Source organism: Pipistrellus kuhlii, unplaced genomic scaffold (genome assembly GCF_014108245.1).
Source record: "Pipistrellus kuhlii isolate mPipKuh1 unplaced genomic scaffold, mPipKuh1.p scaffold_m20_p_3, whole genome shotgun sequence".
NCBI classification, from domain to species: domain Eukaryota; kingdom Metazoa; phylum Chordata; class Mammalia; order Chiroptera; family Vespertilionidae; genus Pipistrellus; species Pipistrellus kuhlii.
Window position 1 is genome coordinate 161,372,277 of NW_023425529.1, and position 18,930 is coordinate 161,391,206.

The window sequence follows — 18,930 nt, forward strand, 5'->3', positions numbered from 1 at the left end:
CTATGGCCGATAGCATGTGGCACAACACTGAAACATTATAAAAAATCCCCTCTGAGAAGGAGAACTTTCCCACCAAATACAATAAAAACAACCAAATTCACGATCGACAATGACAGATCAAAAGACACATGTGTGATTGGTGCTGGTGAGAGCTTTATATGTATCACACATGCCAAGTAATATTTATTTTTAAATTACTAGTGCACATCATATGTACTAGCCAGTCGGTTGGTCACACAGTTGGACATATGTACAGTTAGTCAGTTAGCCTTTTTATAGATAGATAGATAGATAGATAGATAGATAGATAGATAGATATTATGTGTATAAACATATATATTCCCCTAGCACATAACATAAACATGAAGGTATTGGGACCAGATTCACTAGTTTGTGGCAATACATTTTTTAGGGGGAAACAAATGAGAACATGGTATGAGTTGTATTGATATTTTGTCATATCATGTGTGCCAAGGATAAAGGGAAAAAATGTTGAGTTGTGCTTATAAAATCTCTCTCTCTCTTTTCTAACCTCACAGAGGGACTCCCTGCCCCATCCTGGGCCTTCTCACGCAGGCTGCATGGTCAGCAGAGGAACAGGAGAAGGTGGGGATGCCCACATGTCTCCAATGCCACCTTCACTACCCGGAAATGAAATTCACATATGATATGACCTAATCTCACAACATAATTTTTAATAAAATCTATAGAGTGCCCAAATCACTATTCAAAGAAAATATAAATAAAAAACAAGAGTGATTTATAATAAAATAATACATATTTAAGTATGAAATTCCTAATTATGACCATAGTAAAAAACATGGCTAGTTACACACTTACTTTAATGCATTTGTCTTGATTTTCTAAAATATGTTTTTATTGATTTCTGAAAGAGGGAGAGGGAGAGAGAGATAGAAACATCAATGATGAGAGAGAAACGTTGATCAGCTGCCTCCTGCATACCCACTATTGGGGACTGAACCCAAAACCTGGGCATGTGCCCTGACTGAGAATTGAACTGTGACCTCCTGGTTTGTGGGGTGATGCCCAACCATTGAGCAACACCGGCCAGGCTTGATGTTTTTTATTTATTTATTTTTTAACGGAATTCAGAAGCAATACTGTGCAAGAAATAGAGAAAAATGGCAAAGCAATGGTAGGTGTGGACACAAGAATTTTAAAAACAAGTATATAGTTTGTTAAAACCATGCACCAATTGCTTATATGTAAGTGAATTAAATTCTAGACTCAGATAAGAGAGAGGCTTTTCACCTGTATGAGCACCCAGGGTGACATTAAAGACACCTCAATGACATGCAGCACTGCTGGCCCATATCAAGTACTGTAACAACCAAAATGCCACATATATTGTTCTAAAACACACCTGGGAGGCACCACTGCACCTGTTGAGAAGATTTACCACTGAGGGTGAAAGAAAACCCAGGTGGGACAAGGGCAGGTGTGTGTCTTTTCATGGGGAGTTCCTACGTCGTCTGGAGAGAGCCCAATGGAGGCATAATTAGCAGTGAGACACAAAGGGAGGGAATTGTGAAAAGTGACAGACTATGAGATGGATCCCTTCTGACATTTCCCAGGAAGCACCAGTAAAGTCTGAAATTGTTGTTAATGACCTTTATCTGTTTGGTCATGTTCTCTGAATGGACCCTGGACAGGCCCACGTGGGGGTGAGGGAAAGGAAGAGGGAGGAGATTCTGTGTGATCACAGTCACCCACCAAAAGGAAAAATAAATGTGTATTTGAGTTGATTTCTTAAATTTCACCATCTTTGCCGCAACCGGTTTGGCTCAGTGGATATAGTATCAGCCTGTGGACTGAAAGGTCCCAGGTTCGATTCCGGTCAAGGGCATGTGCCTTGGTTGCGGGCACATTCCCGGTAAGGGGTGTGCAGGAGGCAGCTGATCGATGATTCTCTCTCATCGATGTTTCTAACTCTCTATCCCTCTCTCTTCCTCTCTGTAAAAAATCAATAAATATATATATATTAAATTTCACCATCTTTAAAAATCACATCCAACAACAGAGCCACTTTGTCTACATCACTTTTTTCTCTTCAACTAAACAAACGATTGTAGGAAAAAATCAGTGGGTTACCAAAAAGTGCCATGGAAAGAAATCTGTCTACCTCACCTCCCCCTAAGAAATAATTTGGGATTTGCTCTTCAAAGTGCCAGCAGCAGCAGGAGCGGCAGCTGGGAACTTTTGAGAACTACAGATCTCACCCATATCCGAGGAATGGGATATGGGTGACTGTGTATGTTGAAGATTCAAGTGGCAACACTTGCTTTTCTCAAGCTCAGTGAAAGTTCCTCTCTTCCTGCTATTGATGGAAAATCATTGCTTAAAATGCTTCATTGGATTAAAAAAAAAAAAAAAAAAGGGCTCCCTGTCTTGTCCCACATTCTGTACTGCCCCCAAACTGTCCCTCAGAGCAGAGATGAATAATGTTCCACGCTGAGTGGAGTGGCCGGTGTGTCTCTTAGGAGCACATTTAGTCCTTTCTTTCTCATACAGAGGACCTTGGTTTCTTTGGCATACTCCCTTTAGCAGCATAATCAAGCATTTCTTCTGAAAATATATTCTTTTAAACTTTCTAAAGAAGAATTTTAGTCAATAAAGTTTTCTTTGTTATTTATTGCTCAGCATAGTAGGGCAATGAAGTTGTTATTATATACTTTGATCAGTTCATGTATGCTTCAATTTTAAAAAAATATATATTTCCAAATAAACAAGCTTGTAGGAAAGATAGACGCTTAAGCTGCAAAATGGCAAATCATCGGCCTCTGCTCCTTTTTATACCTGCCCTGCACATACCTGCCATTATCTCATCTCCACCTCTGCTATTCATGGCTTTTATCTTCTAAGCATCCTCGTCCACAGTTTATTTTTGGTAGGGATATAGCTGGAACATCAACAGTGTTAATTTATCACATGAAATGAAGTCTGAGGTAGTGTTTTCAAAAACGGTTGAAGACCCCCACCACCACCACAAATGTTCATTGCTATTTTCAGAGGCCTATAACGAGGTCCATTTCCCTAAGCAGCCTTGATGGTTATCCTAAGTCAAGTTTAAAATCAAGAATATCAAAGTTGGAAGAAGCCATGAAGATCCTATGGTCAATTCTCCTAAATCAGCATGCCTTCTGCACACACCTGCACAGTTGTCCAGTCTATATCTGGACGTTTCTGGTGGAAACACCTCAAGACCTGCCAAGCAGCCTATTCCATTGGCTCTGATATGCCTGTTAAGACAGTTCTTTTATATGGGTCCAAATGTGCTCCAATAGCATTTTTTTAAAAGTATTTTTTATTTATTTCAGAGGGGAAGGGAGAGGGAGAGAGAGAGAGAAATATCAATGATGAGAGAGAATCACTAATTGGCTGCCTCCTGCACACCCCCTACTAGGGATCTAGCCCGCAACTCAGGCATGTGCCCTTGACCAGAATCAAACCCGGGACCCTTCATATAGCATTTTGGGGCCTCCATATAGCATTTTGCCAAGGATTCTCAAGCAAAACTTAACTCATTCGTGTCTTTTCGCGGAGGTTTCTCTGTTCTTGTGAGTTCGTCTTCTTGTTTCTTTCGTTCTTTCTTGCGTCTTTTCTTTTTTTTTTTCTGTTCTGTGCTTCCTTTCTCGTCCTTCCTTCCTTCTCCTTGTTCTTCCTTCGTCCTTCCTTCCGTCCTCCTTCCGTCCTTGCCCCCTCCCCTCCACCCCGCTCCTCCTCGTCTCTCCTCATCCTCCTCCTCCTCTCCTTCCTCGCTCTCTTCTCGTCTTCCTTCTTCTCTTCTTCTTCTTCTTCTTCTTCTTCTTTCTCTTCTCCTTTCTCTTCTTTCTCCTCTCCTTCTCCTCCTCCTCCTCCTCCTCCTCCTCCTCCTCCTCCTCCTCCTCCTCTTCCTTCTTCTTCTTTGCCAGTGGGATGACAACAGTGAAACAAAATAACTTTTTTAAAAAATTTAACCCCTTTTGGTTTCTTTAAAATTGGTTCAACATAAGTCTAGACTTAAACATGATAAAATCTCAGTGGTGGTGGTCATCCGTGTCCATAAATCTTGGTGATGCTACACATGCTTCCTTGACCATAATTTTGACTGAGGCTACTGTTTGACATCTAAAATGGGCATACTACAGAAAAGGAAACCATTCTGACTTCTGATTCAGGTCTATGAGTCCATTCATACCTAAGAGAAGACTGTAAGACAAGATTTCTCAACCTCAATGCGATTGATATTTGGGAAAAGACAATTTTTTATTGTGGGGTTATTCTGTGCATTTTAAGATGTTTGGCAGGATCCCCTAGAGGCCAGCAATACCCCTCCCCCAGTCATAAGAATAAAAAAGTCTCCATGTATTGCCAAAGGTCCCCTGGGGGACAGAACCTGCCTCAGTTGGGAACAAATAATGACCTCATTTGGTTTCTGTTTAATGTATGGAATGATATTTTAAAAACAGAATATGCTATATAGGAGCCTAATTTACCTTCTTAGAACAAACCCAGATATTATTATAATGAGACCATAAAAGTTTTCTCCTTACTTCAAGAAAACTGACCAAGAAAAATTAGCATTTCTTACTTTTATTACAATTAAGAGTTCTCATTGCCTTGTGTATGAGTTTACCTATTACTGTACTGGTATACCTATTTGTTATGATTTTCTCAACCAAACTTTGAAACAGTATTAATATCACAGGTATGTTTATTTTTATTTTTTTTAATATATTTTATTTATTTTTGTACAGAGAGGAAGGGAGAGAGATAGTTAGAAACATCAATGAGAGAGAGTCATCGATCAGCTGCCTCTTGCACACCCTCTACTGGGGATATTCCCGCAACCAAGGTACATGCCCTTGACCGGAATCAAACCCGGGGCCCTTCAGTCCCCAAGCGGACGCTCTACCCATTGAGCCAAACCAGTCCTGGCGGTATGTTTATTTTTGAAGCTTAATGGTTATAAGACATTCAAAATCAGGTTTTATCAATACCATCATAATGAAGATTAAAATGTGATTGTGAGCCGAAACCGGTTTGGCTCAGTGGTGGAGCGTCGGTCTGCGGACTGAAGGGTCCCAGGTTCGATTCCGGTCAGGTGCATGTATGTTGGTTGCGGGCACATCCCCGGTGGGGGGTGTGCAGGAGGCAGCTGGTCGGTGTTTCTCTCTCATCGACGTTTCTAGCTCTCTATCTCTCCCCCTTCCTCTCTGTAAAAAAATCAATATATATATATATATATATATATATATATATATATATATATTTTTTTTTTAATTATTATTATTATTTTTTTTTAAATGTGATTGTGAGTTCCTCAAAAAACTACTGGAACAATTTATCGTAGCCAGTCAGGTAGTCAATATAAACAAAACTTGCTGGAGAAAAACAATCACTAGCTTATGTAATATAATACAAATGTAATCGATTTACTTTTATCATTTAAAAACTAATGGATAATTTATCCAAGTTAAATATTTATAGCACCATTTAAAAAAATTTGATTTCTGTCCTGGCTGGTGTGGCTCAGTTTGGAACATTGTCCTGCACATCAGAAGGTCGTAGGTTCAATTCAAGGTCAGGGTACATATCTGGGTTGCAAGTTCCATCTCTGGTTGGGCCACATACTGGAGGCAACTGATTCGCTGTTTCTCTTTCACATCCATGCTTTTCTCTCTCTCTCTCTTTCCAGCCTCCTGCCCCCTCTCCCTACCTCTCTAAAGTCAATAAAATAAAATAAAATAGAAATAACAATTTGATTACTACTTTTTTTTACTCTAGAGCTAATCAGATAGATGTATTTAATATGGTCTCAGATTATACCAGAAAAACGTCCATGTGCTAGCTAGTAATATTTGTAATCTTTAGTATTTTTGCATTTCCCTAATTTTATTACTGTTTTTAAAAAATATATTTTATTGATTTTTTACAGAGAGGAGGAGAGAGGGAGAGAGAGCTAGAAACATTGATGAGAGAGAAACATCGACCAGCTGCCTCTTGCACGCCCCCTCCTGGGGATGTGCCCACAACCAATGTACATGCTCCTGACTGGAATCGAACCTGGGACCTTTCAGTCCGCAGACCCATGCTCTACCACTGAGCCAAACCGGCTTCGGCTTATTACTGTTTTTAAATTTTAAACTTAATTTGTATGTATACATCTTTTCAACTTATTCAAACATACCTTACAATTACTTTAACTTGTAACTGAGTAGAGAATTTAATCGTGCAATGTTAAAACTGTAGCATTTTAACATTAAGCATTACAGTGAAATTATATTTTTGAAGTGTATTCCACATGCTAGGCATTTCTTACAGCGCCTTATTTTATGTTTAGCCCCCAAACCCACAGACAACATCCACAACAAAAACAAATGATAACATATTTTTACAAGTAAGAATAAATCACCAACAACTAGAAAACCAACGTGGTATCATTATCTGTGTTTAAAATCATAGAGGGAAGGCAATGGGACACCGGATGGGACACTTGAAGTGGCTGTGGGTCCTCATTAAAAGGCACAGCAAAACCAACACAACAGAAGCCCAAATGGGGCAGAGCAGGGTGGGGTGGGGGAAGGTCTGCAGATTCCAACTTCCAGGTGGCTTCAGTGCAAACACAGCAAAATCTAAGGAGCAGGTCTGCACCCTGTGAACTGTGCAAAGCCCCTTTGCAGGGCCAAGCTCTGCTCTGGGGAAGAGGTACTGAAAGCGGAATTCAAATTGCACAGAATAGAGATACAGAGACAAAGGAAAGAGAAGATCTTGATAAGAGAAAGGAAGAGATTGAAGGAGTCCTGTCTCAGAAAATATGAAACCATCTTTCCTTTTTTTTTTTTTTTTTCTCCCTCTCTTCACTTTATGAAAGTGAATTAATGCTTTAGGAGCTTAGCTTATATGTCAGTCTCTTCAGGGACAGCTTCCTGGCCTCTTCCAGGCTGGATTGACTTGTGGGAGAGTGTGTCACCTTCCTTCAGAGCCTTTCACCGAGGTTTTGACTGTATTTTTTTAAGGATGAGGTCATTGCTGTTATCTCCCCCAATGGATACAGACTTGATGAGCACAGGTCTGTATCTGTCTTTACCTGATGCCACCCTTCAAACCCTACTACAGTGTCTGGCACACAGGTGCCACATCAAGGAGTGGTTAAATGAGTAAATGTAAGAATGGATGAACTGATAGATAAATTCATTCATGTTGTTACTTATCAACTCCTGGCCAACCAGTATCTTAGACCTTATAATATGAAAAATTGAAAGTTTACATTTGTCAAATGCTTCTCAGTATCTTCATAAAGTACACATCATATTTAGATATTTAAATTAATTTCTCTGGCTTATGACCCATCTGCTTATCATCTTTATTCACTATGCTTTATCAGATTCATCTTTCTTGTCATTTCATGTCTTTATCAAAGTAGAATCCCATTGAACTACAACTACCAGTTCTTTTTTTTATATCAGTTGTATTTATTTTTGTATGTATTTATTAAAGTTGGTCCTTACAAAAAGAAGCTTATTGAGACATTTACCATAACAGAATCTTAGAATTTATTTTTACTTGTTATGTTTGTTTTATTAAACTTGTTTGAGTTTAAAAGTTTAAAAATTCTGTCTCAGGAATCCACACTGAAATTTCACTTCATTTATGGCATATCAGTAGGTAGATTTACCGGTAAAAGTAAACCACCCTCAGACTATCATTATATGAGAAAGTACCAGAAGATAAAATTCACTTCATGATTAATGCAAGTAATTCATAGATATCTAGTTATCTGTGTTTTATGTGGCCTGCCAATGTGTTAATAATGCATTAGGGTTTGTTTGTACCTCAAATACGTCAGACGACAGGGAGAGACACTGGGATTATAACCCATTTCATGCCGTCTAAGTTGCATGTCAGGTACAGATGACAATGAATTCATTGGCCACAGTATTAAGATGAGGTTCAGATGAGGCACACACTCAACTTATTAGCAGCCTCAGTCAGATAAGAATTTATCATTCTCTCTTATTTAAACAGTGTCCAGAGGTAGGCAGCCCAGCACTGGAGGACTTTGGGTCCCAGATTCCTTATGGTTACCCCTTTCCCATCTCCAGGTACCTGCACCTCACAATTCAGGCAACAGGATGAAGAAAGGGAAAAAGGGGGCTACGGTCATTTTCCAGCTCCCTCTTATCAAGATTCCTAGAACCTGCCACTCCATATCTAGCCATGTTCACAAAAACTGTGTGTCATGTGTACTGCCTTATGTAACTACCGTGTGCAGCCTTCCAAGGTCTGGAAGTTAGTTAAGTAGCAGACCCAGGATTTGAGCCAATAGTCTGGCTTCAGAGTTACCATTGACAGTATGACAGCTGTAGACGTTTCATGGAGAAATGCTCAATGATAGCTGATAGAACGAGGAAGATGACTCCACCAGGGCTGTTGGTAGGAATCACATGATCTTATAGGACAAGAGTAACTCAATGGAAGGATACAGAGCTCACAGAATTGGGGGAGCCTATGAAGTCAGGCTTAGAAAACAAACTCAGAAAATCACCAGGCTGTCTGGGAACAGGGTAGTCACTTCACCAGTTGGCCTAGGCTGGGTGCTTCTGCTGTGAGGGATTCCATCTGCAAACATCCTCTTTGCCTTTGGGTTGTTAGTTCAAGGATAAAAGTCACAAGTGACAGTCAAACACCACCTTCTGGCCGTATCAGGGAGCAGAGAGGGAAAGTCCCTCTCACTGATCTCCTGTGGTCAGAGATCCCATATGTTCCATCCACTGTAAGTCACCCCACCCCCACCAGGTGCTATAGAGGGAGTGAAGTAGAGAACCACCTCCTACCCAAAGGATTGCTGGGAACTACCCTTCATCCAAGACCACACATGATGGGATGCCTCAAGAGGAGGCTAGGGCTAATAGGAAGCAGGTGGGCTGCTTATTGTAAATACTGCATGGCCCCAAACATGCCGTAGAGCAGGCTCACTAAGGAGGAGTGCTGGCAGGCAGAAGAAAGGCACTATAGTCAGAATGAGCTAGGAGGGCATGGAAGATATCAAGCGATATGTCCAAGCAGGTTCTTTTTTGTGCTTCAAATTTACTCTGCGATTATTGTCCATGTGCAAAAAAATGAATGTTATGGCCTTTACTGGAGAATTCACAAAAGCAGTATGAGGGAGAGGCACCTAATCAAATAATTATACATTAGTAGGGAAAGTGCTATGAGAAAAGGCCATACTGAGTTCCACGGGATACCTGTATTAGTTTCCCATTGCTGCATAACATATTATCACAAACTTAGGTGCTAAAAATAACAAACCATCGCATAGTTACCATGGGACAGGAGACTGAGTATGGTTAGCAGAGTCCTCTGCTCAGTGTCTCATGAGGCTGAAATCAAGGTGGCGGTTGGGGCTTTGGTGTCCTCTGAGGCTCAGAGCTGCCTCCCAAGCTCACTGGTTGTAGTCAGAATTCAGTCCTGAGGAGAGTGGCTACAGTGTTGGGACAGGTTCAAGCCTCGGACTAATGAGAGGGCACGGTCCTCTCGTGGCAAAGCCATGTGCACATCCTAGCTTGGAGGGCAAAGCCCTCACAGCTCAATTATAGCCTATAGTTGTAAGCTTGACTTTATGGTCCAAACCAGTGATCCCAAGTGGCTAAGTGGTATAGGCTGCGGGAGGTGCAGCAAATAAACAAAGCTTTATTGGGTGCATGTAATTGAGTAGATTCAAAACCCTTGAGAACATTGTTAACATCTTAAGCACCCCCTTACTTTGCCTTAAATAAAATAAAGACTTGGCTCGCAAGCTGTGGTGCTGTCTCTCCATCAGAGAAGCAGCATTCCATCTTGCCCCAGCTTTATTCTCTTGTTTGTCTTCTCCATCCTTCACTGTCCCCTCTCAGGTTCACCCATGGCTGTGGCAGTGGCATCCACTAAACACTAACTTCCCACCTCCACCCCCACCCTCAAGAAACTACTGTTCTTCTGCCTCTGCGAACGTGACTTTTGTAGAGACCTCATCTCAGTGGAATCACACAGCATTTGTCCTTTTCTGTCCAGTTTATTTCACTCAGCAGAATGTCATCAAAATCATTAAATTTGTTAACGTTCTTTTGCCTTTTTGATTAGAGTCTTGTTCATTTCTAGTTAAAACTGATAAAATATTCTTAGAAATTATGATAAGTGATATTTTAAGGGAAACCATTTTGTCTTTGATTATAAAAACAAAGAGACAAGAGAAAGCATTTTCCTAGTTTTCTAAAAAGAGTTTATGCCTGGTTGGTATGGCTCAATGGTTGAGCATCGACCTATGAGCCAGGAGGTTGCTGGTTCGATTCCCAGTCAGGGCACATGCCCTAGTTGTGGGCTTGATCCCCAGTGTGGGGCAAGCAGGAGGCAGCCAATCAGTGATTCTCTCTCATCATTGATATTTCTAGCTCCCTCCCTCTCCCTTCTTCTCTGAAATCAATTAAAAAATATTTTTAAAAAGAGTTCATAAATAGAATATGCAGTAAAGTGATATTATGTAACATCGAAGTGATCCATGGAAGCAAAGGTGCAAATTACCTGAAACAATGCTAAATTTCTAATTATTGCCTAATTCTTAATTCGGTTATCCTATTGTTGTAGTGTAACCTCCATCTTACAAAGGATGCCTCAAAAAAGTCGAATTATGGAGTTATTTATTAAAGGCCAGAAGCAAAAGCACTCCAGACCTCGCAGTCCCGAACAGCTTGCCACGCCTGGCTATATATTGGCAGAATTTCACAAAAGTATTGATTACATTTTTTGGTCTGGAATGAGGAACCTGTTTCGAGGTTTTACAGAGTGAAACTGAGCAAGTTAGTTATCTAAAGTATTTATGAATCACTGAATCAACAGAAACACATTATCTGGGAAAACCGGGACAATTTAGAATAATTGTGCTGTCCAGATTCTGGGATCACTGAGTCAACAGGAATTCACTATCTGTAGCTACTAAGGCAATTTAGGATAATTGAACTGTCTTGGGTCCCAGGAATGTGCTTCAATGACCAGTGAGATCACAATCAATGGAATATTCAAACCGCCATCAATGGATTATTCACTCATACATAAGTTCAGAAAATCAAAATAACCTTTAAAGGAGTACAGAACCTAAAACAGCAAGGTTAAAATATTAAACAGCAATTTTTACCCAAGTATGGTTGCTACCATACTTCACTGTGACTTTATTTACTTTGGAGGAACAATATTTTAAAGTTTTTGTTGGAATAAATGAGAGCAGCAAATTGCTTTAGTGACTTCATTGGTAATTTTAAGCACTTCAGAACTTAGGTTTTTATTTTTATCCCTGAAAGAAAACTTGAATGAACATAACTGATCTTTTTAGAGGAAAAAAAAAAAGAAAAGCAGGAAAGAGGGTGTGAAAAATAAATAAGGAAAGAGAAACAAATTCTTGGCATATGGCATATTTCCCTTTCATGTATTCTCACTGAAAAAGCTAGGAGAAAATAAGAAACTGAGAAGCAAAATTAATCCTAATTAGGTTCATTTTGGGAAAGCAATCCCTTTGCATGATTACCCATTGTGAGGTGTACATTTGGCCCCCTCTGTGCAATGAACACCTAACTGTGGAAGGAAAGGGCCTGGAGACTGATCATCCTGGACTCACTCCTGACATGTACCGAAGCCATAGTGGACTGACAGAGGAGAAAAACGTCTCAAAGACACAGAATCAAAGAATGCATGGCCTCTCAGAATGGATGTTAAAGGGGACAGGTATGAGATCCCCTGACAGCCAAACCTATGGATGACCTGGAATCACGGGATTTGGTGATCATTTTCATGGTAGAAATCATACCAACACTACCTGGAAAATGATTCTAATTCTTTGTGATTGCCACTCGTGCTATTCACATATTTTGGATTAAGAAGGATCATGAAAAAAAAAAAAAAAAGGGTAATGAAATGTGAACATACTCAATTTTTCATACCTGCGTAATGACCAAGTTAATCTAAACTTGCAAGGGTAACCAACTCAGTGGCACTGCCAAAAGCTCCTCCCAGGAGTGGGAGGCAATGTTTCATCAACACATTCCAGGAAAAATGGACTGGTAGAGCATGGTGGAGTAAGATGGCCTCAGTGACATTTCTTACCCAAGACCTCGCTCCCCACAGCATTCCTGCAGGGTTACAGGCATCCATTCTGGATAGACTTCTCTGTACACTTTTGTCTTGCACGTGCTAAAACTTTGTGCCTTCCCTTTATTCTATCATAATAAAGCTTAGTAGGTGAAATAGCAGTTTAGGTACATTTAATCTTTTCACCATTTATTCAGTACCTATTATGTGTTCAAGGGACTGTGCTACGCCCTGGGGAGTAAAAAGCAATCAATAATTGAAGTCATCCTCAACAAGTTCACACTCAGGCAGGAAGACAGACATTTAGATTCGTGGATCTCAAAATTTGCATCTGGGAGCTTTGCAAAAAAAGTTGATGTTTGAATCCACTCTAGACCAATTGAATAAAAAGTGTCTAGGTTGGCAGGTGGGGTCCAGGGGGATAAATAAGTGCCACTAAAGTGGTGTCATTAACTGTGCTAAGGGAGGGAGTTAACTAGTTATAACTGAGAAGGAACTGAGGAAGATGTGTAGGAAAGTGACATTCAAGTGTGAATGTCAAAGATGAGTAGGATTTTGTGAGACAAACAAGGAGTGGGGTAGAAGATTCCAGTCAAAAGGGATAAAGGAGTTGAGAGGGTAGCCTGTGTGAGGTACAGAAACAGTTTCAGCCATTAAAGAATTCTAGAACCAATCATGGGAAGATAGCTCTGACATAACTCTGAACCTGTGGTAACAGTGACGAACAAAAGGTATACAGAAGGCTCCACCAAGGATTCTCATCTGAAGAGGTCAAGCCGCCTACCTGAAAATAAAACATGTTAATAACCCACACTTTCCTGCTTTGTTTTCAATCAGCAGTTTTTCCTTCAGATTTGTTATTTGATGGCCCAGTAACAAAGATCCCCCTACCCCATGACCATTTGATAATTGTTTGAACCGCCCTTCCAATAAGACCTTGCTTTTTGACCCTCCTTTATTTTCACTTAGAAGTTGATGAATCCAAGATTTCTGATTTCCATCCTAGTCCCCTCTGGGGTGAAGGGGAGGAGTGGTGAGCAGGTGTTTATGAGTCTGTGCACAGATGTGGGTGTGGATGTGGCCTGAGCATCCAGCTGTAGACCCTCAGTTTCATTTCAGTTTTGAGGTTTGCAGCCTATCTATTGCCTCTTTCTCCTGATGTATCACATCAGACCAAATGGTGAAGCAGCCATACTGTGGGTCAGGGATAGGTTCCGAGGACCCAAAGCTGACTAAGATTATTCCATTCCCCTGGGATATTTACTAGCCAGGGATTTTCACTCAACACAGGCGTAAGGCAATCACCTGACGGCATTCCCACAGCCTAGTGACTGAGTAGCCAGGAATTGGCACAAGACTTAGCTGTTTTAATTGGAGAGGAAATTCTCTTTCTCTTTAGATGTATGTGAAGAAACTCGTAGACCCTGGAGTCTCTGGCAGCCAGCCATTGCACTTTGAACTTACTGTGATATTGCCCATATATTCCAACCTTGCACCAACACAATCCATTATTGTATAAGTCTGTCTATGGTAGATTATCCATAAAGGTGGCCCCTGACAAATTCTTTATCCCTTTATGTACGAGGTCCTCCTCTACCAAGAAGTGAAATCTATTCTGCCTTTCCCTTGAATCTGGGCTGTCTTTGGAACTTACTTTCCCCAACAGAATATGACAGAAGTGATGTTCCCAGCTCAGGTTTTCAGCAGTGGTATCTTGTCTTCTTTGACCCTCTTGGGACCCAGCTGCCATGGAAAGCAGCTCAGGCCAGACCACTAAACAATGAGATACCGCAGAAACCGGTTTGGCTCAGCGGTAGAGCGTCGGTCTGCAGACTGAAAGGTCCCAGGTTCGATTCCAGTCAGGGGCATGTACCTTGGTTGCGGGCACATTCCCGGTAGCGGGTGTGCAGGAGGCAGCTGGTCGATGTTTCTCTCTCATCGACCTTTCTAGCTCTCTATCTCTCTCCCTTCCTCTCTGGAAAAAAAAAAATAAATAAAATAAATAAAAAAAAAAAATATATATATATATATATATATATATATATATATATATATATAAACAATGAGAAACCATGGGAAGAGAGAGCAGCCAACCTGCTCCCAGCTCCCCAGCTCAAATGCTGACATATGACTGAAGCCATCTGAACCAACACCAGATGGAGTAGAAGAACCATGTCACCAAACCAGAGTCCTGAGAAATAGTACCTCATGTTATTTAAGCTCCCCAGTGTGTGATGGCTTATTATACAGAAATAAATGATTCTCCAATGGCAAAGAGAGGGAGTGGATTGATAATTTTCAGGGGGAAAGGAGTATGGGTGGTGCAGGAAGAGACTGATTAAAATCGTACATGTATGGATGAGGACAACTGGAGGGAGGTAAGGGCAGAGGGTGGGGTGGGAACAGGGTGGAAGGAAGCTATGGGAGGGGAGGAGAAACAATTGTAATAATTTGAGCAATAAAGATTTATTAAATTAAAAAAAACAAATGATTCTCAAGAGCGAGTTGGGTCTTCTGTTACTTATATGGAATCTTCTCTGGTTTGTTTAAATAGGCTTCAAGTTTAAATGCTGTTAGCCTCTAGTAACCAAAAAATCCAACTCAATAAGGATATCTATTATTTTCATGATATGAAATCCCTTATTAGGGCCACAGCAGGATTGGTTAATGGTTCAATCGTTTCATTAAGGACCCATAGTCTTCCCATTTTCCACTGTCATCCCCAGGGTTCCTCAGGTTACCTCCGGTCAGGGATGTAAGAGGCTGCAAAAAGCCAGACATCACATCCAGACAGACAACATCCAGCAGGCATCAAGGAATATTTCTTCTTTATATGCCTTTTTTTTAAGAGTGAGGAAACTTTTCCCAACATCAGGATTCATTAGCTTAAACTTGTTTTAAACTAATTACAGGAAAAGTGGAGTTACCAAGATTAGCTCCACATGAAACAGTTTACCCTAGCCATGTAGAAGGCCGACACCTGGACCAAGGTGTGTTTCTGCCAGCAAGAAAAAAGGGCATGGTTGCTGCACTGGTAACCATGGTGTCTACTACAACACGAAATTAACATTAATCATGGAATGAAACAGACACTCTTGAAAGACAGGCCGCCTTTACCCAGCCGCCTTAAGTGGTCTCCGGTTCTGTTCTTCCACACACATCTCTGCCTCCCCGGCAGGGCTCCCCTCCCCGCCCCCCCCCCCCCCCCCCCACACACACACTCCAAATGTCCGTTTTCAAGTAGATAGCTACTCAAAACCCCAAACTAGCAGTTGGGGTCCTGACAGGAAGCAGAAGGCATTCTTGGGAGGAAATTTGGAAGAGAATGTGATGAAGGGACCATTTGCTGCAGTGCAGTCCTGGTTCAACAGCCATCAGAGGATGCTGTTACCCAGGGACCAGCAACAATGGGAGGCAGACCTCACTTCCCCAGGCTTAAGAGGCATGGGGCAGAGAACAGTAGTTCCTGGAGCTTGACAAGATACAATGGAAAAGGAAGCCCAATAAGAATTGTCCTCTCAGAGGCAGGCAGATCTGCCAGGCCAGGGTGCGGTCAGACAGAGAGGAGGGAAGAAATACCCCAGCCTCTCTCCGTGGGCTCCAGTCTGTAGCTGGCACCCCTTTTGGCTGAGGGCGGAGGCCCACAGGTGGGGGCGACTCCCTGTTGCTTCCGCCTCCGGGGCGGGTTCGGGGAGTTCGGCCCTGGAGGCGGGCGGCCTATAATGCCTATAGGCCTTTGGGGCACAGAGCAGGACAGAGAAGGCAGAGAATAGATTTGGTTAATGAGTGGAGAATCAATGAGTTAATCAATGACCAAAAATTGAAACATTTTATTGAAGTAGTTTCAGAATCCAGATACTTTATTACCATTCATTAATACTCATCCCTAGTCATCCGTGACTAACTCAAAAAGTGCCCAATACTGCTTCTCTTCCGCAGCCAGGCAGGACAACATTCACATTCAATTGCATTCCTGCCCGGGTGAGGAGTCCTGCTCCCTACAGGTGGCTAAAGATGTTTGTTAATGCCTCTTGATGACCTGTGAGAGGGGAAGGGAGATTGTAAACAAAGTACATCCATTAATTCAAGGCTGACTGTGTAGTTGAAGAGAGAGTTTGTTTCACTGTTGGGAAAACAGAGACGTTCCCTAGAATTGAAATCATGGTGCTATGGGACAGTTCTCAGGTCTGGTTCAGAACTGCCAGCACCAAATGTGTGCCCCCCGCACTTGGAGGCAGGGCAAGCCTGGAGTTTTTACCCAGGTCCGGGCTGGGCCTCCTGGTGGAACTGCTCAAGCAGAGCCTGGGGCAGATGCGGAAGCTGGACCGGCCAGACCGGGAGAGGGCTGCCCGCGGGGGCCGGCGGCGGCTGGTGTAACAGGTTCTAAGGCTGGCTCCAATCCCCCCTACGCTACCGGATTATAAGGGTCTGGAGATTTGGGGCAGGAGGCCAGGGCCAGGGATCCGGTCGTGTTTTAGAAAGAATCACGGATCCTAGGTGGGAGACCCAGTACTGCCCTGGGCAGACACCTGAGCCGCACTCCCGCCCAGTCTCACCGGAGCAGCAGGAGGGGCCCCGCGTGGGTGCTGGACTCCCAAGGGCGCGCGACCCGGATCCGGGTTAGCCTGTCCCCACCCGTCTCCCCTCCCCCGCGGGCCCCCCTGGGGTACCTTCGCCACCTCTCTCCCACCGACAGGCCTTCAGCAGAAAGATTAAAGTTTCGGGTCGGAGTGCGACAGGGGCCCGGGTACTCCGGCCGAGGCAGAGGGACGGGGAGGCGCGGGCTTCCGCGGGGCACCCAGCGCCCGCCGCCCGCCTCCACGGCCGAGCTCCCCGAACCCGCCCCGGAGGCGGAAGCAACAGGGAGTCGCCCCCACTTGTGGGCCTCCGCCCTCAGCTCCCGGCTCCTCTCTCCGCCCTCGCTCCGGGGGCCGGGAACCTGCCGGGGGCGGGGAGGGAGTAAGGAAGGGCCGGGCGCGGGGCGGGCGGGGGCCGGGCCGCGGGGCGCATGCTCACACGCGCCCGTGACGTGAGCGCCGGACCGGCGGCCGGAGGCTGGGCTGAGGGTGCGCGGGGCGGCGCGCGGAGGACCCGGGAGGAGCGTGGAGGAGAGAGCAGATCCCAGCAGATCCCCGAGCAGAGCTGGGAGCACCACAGCAGCAGCAGGATCCGCCCGGGGTTTCCGCGCTCCCGGCCGGAGCCCCGCCGCCCCCAGCCCCGGGCGCGAAGCCACCGCAGCCACAGCAGCCCCCGCCGCGCCGGCCGCCGCGGGCCGGGCGGGGCATGAGCGCTGCGGGGCCGCGGCCGCCCCCCGCACCGCCCGGCGGCGCGTCCCGGCTGTGACCGGGGCGGGCGCGCGCGGCCGGCCACGCTCGGGCCGGGGGCCCATGGGCGCGCTGAGCCAGGTGCCGGGGCGCTGAGCGCGGGCGGCGGGCGGCGGGCGCGGCTGGAGGAGCCATGGACTGCAGCCTCGTGCGGACGCTCGTGCAGAGATACGTGAGTGCTGCTGCCCTCGGGGGGACCGGGAGCCGGGCGGGAACGGGACCTGGGGACACCGACGCCGCCGCCGCCCCTAGCGCCCCCCGATCCCGCTGCGGACACCAGCCCCGGGGTCCCTGGCGACTTGGCCGTCTCCCGGGGGGGCGAGCAGGACGCGGGGAGGACCTACGCGCGGAGTTTGCACCCTCCCGGTGCTTCCGACGGGTGCAACCCTCCCGGCCCCCACCTGCTCCTCCCGGTGCACCGGCGCGCCCCTCCCCGGAGCCCGCGCCGGGATGGGGCTGTCCGCGCGGACCTTCCTCCTGCGGCTCCGCTCCGGGCCCCGGGCCGGAGGGATGAGCAGGTCCGGCCTCCGCCTGTCACTTCTCTCCTGGCGGATTAGGAGATCCGGAGGGGTTTACCCTTGCACAGGAAAAGGCGGTGATTTTTGCTGGTTTGCCCACTCCACTGGGGGGATTCCGAAGTGAAGTTTGGAATCTTCCCTGTAACCAATCAGCTCCGAGGCCCCGGGCGTTCTGAAGTCCCCTGGAACCCACGTTCCTTGGCGACCGGGTGTTGGGGTCAGGGGGGCAGGCCGGGAGGGGGGGAGGTTAGTTTTGTTTTACCATCGCAACCGAGGGCCCACTGCGTGTGGCAGCGATCGCTGGCGCTGGATGGCAAAAAGGGGTGGGTGTGCCGAGGGAGAGAACACACTCCGCCGGGTTGTTTCCCGGACGCTGTCGTTCGCCTACGGCTCGTTGTTCCCCGACGGCTGCTGGCCCCTGGCCGAGGTGGGTCACAGGTTTGGGAAGGCCGGCGCTCGGAGGTGTGGGGCCAGAGAGGGCTTTATGATGGGAACTTCATAAGACTTTTGTGTGCCCCCCCCCCATTGGAATTACCATAGGCAGTCTTTCATAGGTATGAGCTTTCTTTGAGAAGGAGATCCTGGCACAAGGGGAAAGTTTCTTTGTTTCTTTTCATCCAAGGGGAACGCCAAATCAGTGTTTTTGTCTCCTGAATCTAGTCACTATCCAGAAGACTCAGAAGTCTAGGAAACTTGTGTGCCCCTTTCGTAGTTCTTTCCTTTCGGAAGTCAGAGTTACCTTAAGTGGAGAGAATCTCTCTCTCTCTCTCTCTCTCTCTCTCTCTCTCTCTCTCTCTCTCTCTCTCTCTCTCTCTCTCTCTCTCTCTCTCTCTCGATTCTAGCTTAGCTGATGAAAGACTCATGTTATTTCCCAAAGTCCATACTGTAATGTGAGTAGTAAACATCAGGTGCCACCTTTGTGTGTGTGTGTGTGTGTGTGTGTGTGTGTGTGTGTGTGTGTGTTTACAGGA

At 45.0% G+C, this 18,930-nt stretch overlaps 2 protein-coding genes and 1 long non-coding RNA gene across 11 annotated transcripts in view; 1 reads left to right on the plus strand and 2 right to left on the minus strand.

Moving 5' to 3' along the window:
- Nucleotides 1-14,306: 14,306 nt before the first annotated feature.
- Nucleotides 14,307-15,746, minus strand: LOC123653275. Its single transcript, XR_006742986.1, has 2 exons — nucleotides 15,333-15,746; nucleotides 14,307-15,280 (listed from the first exon to the last, which is right to left on the minus strand). It is a non-coding gene; the product is annotated as an uncharacterized LOC123653275 (long non-coding RNA).
- Nucleotides 15,747-15,842: 96 nt separating this feature from the next.
- On the minus strand, nucleotides 15,843-17,506 carry LOC123653274 (translation initiation factor IF-2-like). The gene is made up of 2 exons (XM_045588799.1): nucleotides 16,788-17,506; nucleotides 15,843-16,156 (listed from the first exon to the last, which is right to left on the minus strand). Exons 1-2 carry the CDS (start codon nucleotides 17,504-17,506, stop codon nucleotides 16,126-16,128), a joined length of 750 nt encoding a protein of 249 aa, XP_045444755.1. The 3' UTR covers nucleotides 15,843-16,125.
- The window catches only part of ATP11A (ATPase phospholipid transporting 11A), a 134,237-nt gene continuing 132,544 nt past the window's right edge, over nucleotides 17,238-18,930 (plus strand). For all 9 annotated transcript variants that reach the window (XM_036457232.2, XM_036457233.2, XM_036457234.2 and 6 more), the window contains exon 1: nucleotides 17,238-17,613. In XM_036457232.2, coding sequence (XP_036313125.1) covers nucleotides 17,575-17,613 — 39 coding nt within the window. In that variant the 5' untranslated portion in view covers nucleotides 17,238-17,574. The remainder of the gene's footprint in view (nucleotides 17,614-18,930) is intronic.

Excerpts from the sequence above, each read along its gene's own strand:
- LOC123653274 (XM_045588799.1), bottom strand. The coding sequence starts at position 17,506 with ATGGGCCCCCGGCCCGAGCGTGGCCGGCCGCGCGCGCCCGCCCCGGTC. Across the intron at positions 16,157-16,787 it reads GTGGGAGAGAGGTGGCGAAG|GTCATCAAGAGGCATTAACA; the intron begins GTACCCCAGGGG and ends CCCCTCTCACAG.